The sequence below is a fragment of the Orycteropus afer genome, unplaced genomic scaffold (assembly GCF_000298275.1).
Source record: "Orycteropus afer afer isolate SDZICR_OR568_19922 unplaced genomic scaffold, OryAfe1.0 scaffold00272, whole genome shotgun sequence".
Lineage (NCBI taxonomy): Eukaryota > Metazoa > Chordata > Mammalia > Tubulidentata > Orycteropodidae > Orycteropus > Orycteropus afer.
This window is the reverse complement of record NW_006921859.1, coordinates 3,789,119-3,794,290: the sequence shown is the minus strand read 5'-3', so window position 1 is coordinate 3,794,290 and position 5,172 is coordinate 3,789,119. Positions and strand designations below refer to the sequence as shown.

Here is a 5,172-nt window from a genome sequence, read left to right as displayed (position 1 = left end):
AAAAAAAATCACCTCTATATGACCAAACAGTCAACATTTACTCAGAAGCCAAGAGGAGAAGCCAAGGGGGCAGGGAAGTTAGATTACTGGAAATGGAACTAGAAAGGAAATAATGAAATAATTTGCACATTGAAAAATATAACCAATGTCACTGAACAAACGTAGAAATCATTAACTGGGAACCTAATTTGCTGTATAAACTTTCACTGAAAACACAATAAAATAGTTTAACTTAAATAAATAAATGGCATGGAAAAAAGTTACATCTAAAGCAAAGGCAAGAGGATAAAAACATCTAAATAAAACAAGTTACTTAAAAGCTTTGGGTAAAGCTTTAATATTAAATACTTCAATGAATTACTTCTTTTGGATTGTATCTACAGTTTTAAAATCCAGCACTACCTTCTACATTTAAAATCTAGTGAATCTGCAACATTAAATAAAAAGATAAGTGTGGTAATCTGTTAGTCTTGTCCAGACTATATAAATGTGTAAAATACTGAAGTTACAACATCTGTATTTATGATTACACTGACCATCTAGTCTTCAGAAAATTTCCTTCTTCTCCTCTGCCACCTCTGATAAGCTTGTACTCACCAACTCCTTTTTGGCTTCTTTACATTATTAGAATTGTTAAGAACTTTGCAGTGATTTAACCAAACTGTCTCCTCAGTTGAGCTGCCCAGGATGCGATTCAAGTGCCCATACTGCACCCATGTGGTGAAGCGGAAAGCTGACCTAAAGCGCCACCTTCGTTGTCACACAGGAGAAAGGCCCTATCCATGTCAAGCTTGTGGAAAAAGATTCAGCAGGCTAGACCATCTAAGCAGCCATTTTCGAACTGTATGTATATGATTTTTCATCATTTTACTTCTTAAGAAATGTGCTCCATTATTCTGAATTGGAAGGGTGGTTGGCTGGTAAGAGGAAATACATCATACTTTTCATTGTTTAGCTTAAAACCTCATGGGAAGCTAACTCCCTGGCTGACAACGTCAGCTTGTCTGTGTCACCAAAAGGCTGGAAATGTGCTCTTCAAATATGATCTAGAAAATGTATTTTAAAAAAATCATTTTAAAAGCAAAAAACAAAAGTGCCCATTTATCTGGTTTAGGGTAATCCAACTTAGGAGGGAAATTTTTTCGCACAGCTGTACTATATTATGTGATTATTTGGATGTGTGTGTATATTATACATGTAAATTATTCTCCTTTGAGACCTTGAAATAGGAAATTTTCTTTTGAAGCTAAATAGTTTTTTTAACTCACTTAAAGTCTAATACATTTTTATATACTGGTCTTTCCAGGGCCAAAGACAATGTAAGCTGTATACCTGGTTTAATGTCTGTGTCAGAATCACCACTGCAGATATGCAGCAGCTACCAGTGGTGCTTGAAGCCCTGTCTGGTGGGATCTCATCTAGTTGCTGCTGTCTGTCCTCTCTCCACGACACTCCCTTTCCAATCTCTCTTGTTGCTCTCTAGTCTCATTAAGAAAGGGAACAAGGTGGACCATAGAGCCTCTCCCAGTGAGTGACTTGCCTATCAGCAGTCAGAAAAAATTCAGGGAATTTGCTGTTCAACGTCCTGATGGTTTAATGAGCAGTGACTGGAATTCTGCTGTTCTAAGAATTGTTTTCTAAAATCTGTGTTCTGTAACTGGTACTTCTATCCCATTTATAAGAGCTCTTTTTTAATTTTAAAGGACAATGGAGAAACCTAAAGGGTCACGTAAGGTGATTTCTTCATGCATTGCTTTATAGTTACTTAGCCAACAAATATGTATTGAGCAACTGCTGTGTACAAGACCTGTTCTAAGTGCTAGGTATACAGCACTGAGCAAAACAAAACAAAATCTCTGCCTTCATGAAGCTAGAATTTTTTTCAATTAAAAACAACTTTTTATTATTACAAAAGCAATATATTTACATTGCAAAAAGTAAGAAAATAGGCCAAAATAAGAAAATATAAATAATGCATTTTTACCAGCCAGAGATTACTGTTTTTAACACTTTATCATATATTCTTCCAGAAGTTTTTCTGTGCATGTGTATGCATGTGTTTTTCTATCAAAATGAGATCATACTGAACTTGCTATTTTGTTTGTTTGTGTTGGGTGACCTACTTCCATACTGTTCTGACTTTCTCTAAACGAATATGCCACAAACATTATTCATTCAACATTGTGCAATTAATTCTAATGTACTACCGTGACCCCTAGTGAGCAGAATTGTTTATTACTAACTCTCAAACCAAAAGCAAACTCACTGCCATCAAGTTGATTCCAACTCATAGCGACCCCCATTGGGTTTCCAAGGCTATAAATCTTTACAGAAGTAGATTGTCCTATCTTCCTTCCATGGAACAGCTGGTGGGTTTGAACTGCTGACCTTCTGGCTAGCAAACAAATGCCTTATCCACTCTGCTACCAGAGCTCCTTATTACTAACCCCAGTTATATAATTATTCATCATTTACAGGTTTTTACCAAAGCATTTCATACATATTAACTCATTGGGTCCTCCAATCAACCCTGTGCTCAAATAGCACCCTATTTGCAGTAAGGAAGCAAATAGGGCTTATAATAGGCTGATATGTAACGGAGTCATCATAGTTGTTTCTGCCCAATGTCTGTTCTGATTAGTCAGGCTTTTAATCTGTTTGATCACAGCCTGTATCTTAACAAGTGTTAAGTATTTTGAATATCATCCTAAAAACAGGTTTATAATGTTTTTAATTACTTGCTCTAAGATACATGGTTAATAAATGACAAGGCCAGGATTAGACCTCCCTGTGCTCCCAATTCCTAGTCCAGACCTCCTTTTACAAGATCACTTACATTAATAAAGTTGCCAAGTAACCTTTCTATCCAAAAATACTGACACATTTAAATTTGGGACAGTATTTTTTTCTCTTCTGGTAAAATAACAAAAATTTAATTAATTAAAAATTAATAATGAGGGAGTTTTGTTCCTGAATTAATATATGAAAAGTCCTGAAACAGGACATGGCACACAGTGAGGGTTTGCAACTATTATTATTCTGGGAAAGTATCCCCTTGTTTCCCCAACTATCGAAATACTATTTGATTAAGGAATATGTGAAATTATTAAGTAGGTAATATTAGTAATAAAAATACTATAGTCTTTATTTATTTAGAGAAAGTTGATGTTGAATATTTCTGTGATACCAGCTCATCACCAAAATTTCTGATTTTTTTCTAATAACTAGATGTTAATTTAAGTTTAACACCTAGCCTTGAATATTTTAATTCCTTGAATATTTTTAAGTTTATGAACTGGGACCTAAAATATCAAACTGTCCTGCTTTTGAAAAATTGTTCTTTAATCCCTATTTAAATCTCTATGCAGATTCACCAGGCATGCAAACTAATCTGCCGAAAATGCAAACGCCACGTGACTGACCTGACAGGGCAAGTGGTACAGGAAGGAACCAGGCGCTACAGACTCTGTAATGAGTGCCTTGCTGAAGTTGGCATAGACAGCCTCCCCATCGATTTGGAAGACCAGCAGCTTATGTCTCCATCAGAAGGAGAGAAAGATTCCAGATGGCACTTGAGTGAAGATGAGAATAGATCCTATGTGGAGATTGTAGAGGATGGGTCTGCTGATCTGATCATACAGCAGGTCGATGACAGTGACGAAGAAGAAAAAGAAATAAAGCCCAACATTAGGTAGCTGTGATCTGAGCCAACAGAGCTGGCATGTCTGCGATTTACATTGACTTCCTGTGTCTCTCTCTTTCCACGCTCAGAGTCGGTTAACAAGTGTATTATACTGACTTAAAATAAATGATCTGACATAACTTGCATGCTTTTCTGAACAGGCCATTGTGTCCATTCTGAACTCTGTTGCCCTAAAATATGTTGCTGCACTGGAAAGCAAGACCTAGCTGGAGTTGGCATGATGGAGGAACAATAATTAATCCTCTTACTTTTATTACAGGAATACTTTTTTGTCCTCTTAGTAGTGGAAGATGTACTTACCAATTTTTTTTCAAAGAAAATATTTTAAATAAATGTGCCACAACCAAACTTTATGTAAGACAAGTTCAAGGTATTTAAAAAATACGTTTATTACCAATATTGAATTTTTACAGGGAACCAAGTAAGAGCACATTTAAGGGTCTTATACCCCCACATGACTGAACTACATAAATGCTTGTGTTAATTTCAGATCTGAAACAACCTATCATTATTCCAGTATGCTAAGTGTTTTAGATGTATAACTGAAAACTAATAGAAGATATTTTCATGTTTGAAATTTTTTCCATTAGTTTAAAAATTACTCTTTTGTAGTCAGTACTGTTAAAACAAAAAACCTGAAGTGGGACTGACCAAAGTTTGTGTACAGATATTGTTTTCTTAAAGAAGGAAACTGATACTGCCTAAAAGTCAGGGTACAATATGTGAAGATCTGTCAATACAGTTCTCTTCTTCTCCTAAAGAAAGAGAAGAAAACAAAACAGGAGGTTTTTAGGAGTAATTCTAATATTTATATAGTGATACATTATTTATGAGGTGCCCTGGTGGCACAGTGGTTAAGCACTGGGCTGCCAACCAAATGGTCAGTGGTTCAAATCCACCAGGTGCTCCTGGGGAGAAAGATGTGGCAGTCTGCTTCTGTAAAGATACAGCCTAGTAAATGCTATGGGGCAGTTATACTCTGCCCTGTAGGGTCACTATGAGTCAGAATTGACTAGACAGCAATGAGTTTTGTATATTATTTATAAAATGCTCTCATAATACATTCTCTCACTTAATCAGTGAAGTCGATATTATTATCTCTGATTTACAAATGAGGAGATTAAAGTCACAAAGTTTAAGTGATGGGACAGGTGACTGGACAGGTTATGATTTTAAACACAGGCCTCTTTCAGCTCTCCCTGTATGTCTTCTGAAATGGCTAAGAATTAAAATCAAGCCTCATCAATTTATACTTTAAATTATAAAAGCAAGCCAATCAGAATTAGAAAGTATGAAAGAAGAGGAATTTAATCACCTTCAAAAAAATATATATCTTGAACTAGAGTTACTTAAATAGTGCTATGTGATGTCCCTATAGTACCTATTGACAGCTTTTATGTCATTATTTATATATAGATTTAAAATACTGTAAAACTGCTTGAACAAATTACTCTCTAAAATACTTTAAG

General features: G+C 35.4%; 1 protein-coding gene across 1 annotated transcript in view; it reads left to right on the top strand.

The window, feature by feature from the left end:
* The window catches only part of ZBTB8A (zinc finger and BTB domain containing 8A), an 8,574-nt gene extending 4,879 nt beyond the window's left edge, over positions 1-3,695 (top strand). Inside the window, exons 2-3 of the mRNA XM_007950437.2 lie at positions 674-843; positions 3,369-3,695. Coding sequence (XP_007948628.1) covers positions 674-843; positions 3,369-3,695 — 497 coding nt within the window. The remainder of the gene's footprint in view (positions 1-673; positions 844-3,368) is intronic.
* Positions 3,696-5,172: the final 1,477 nt, after the last annotated feature.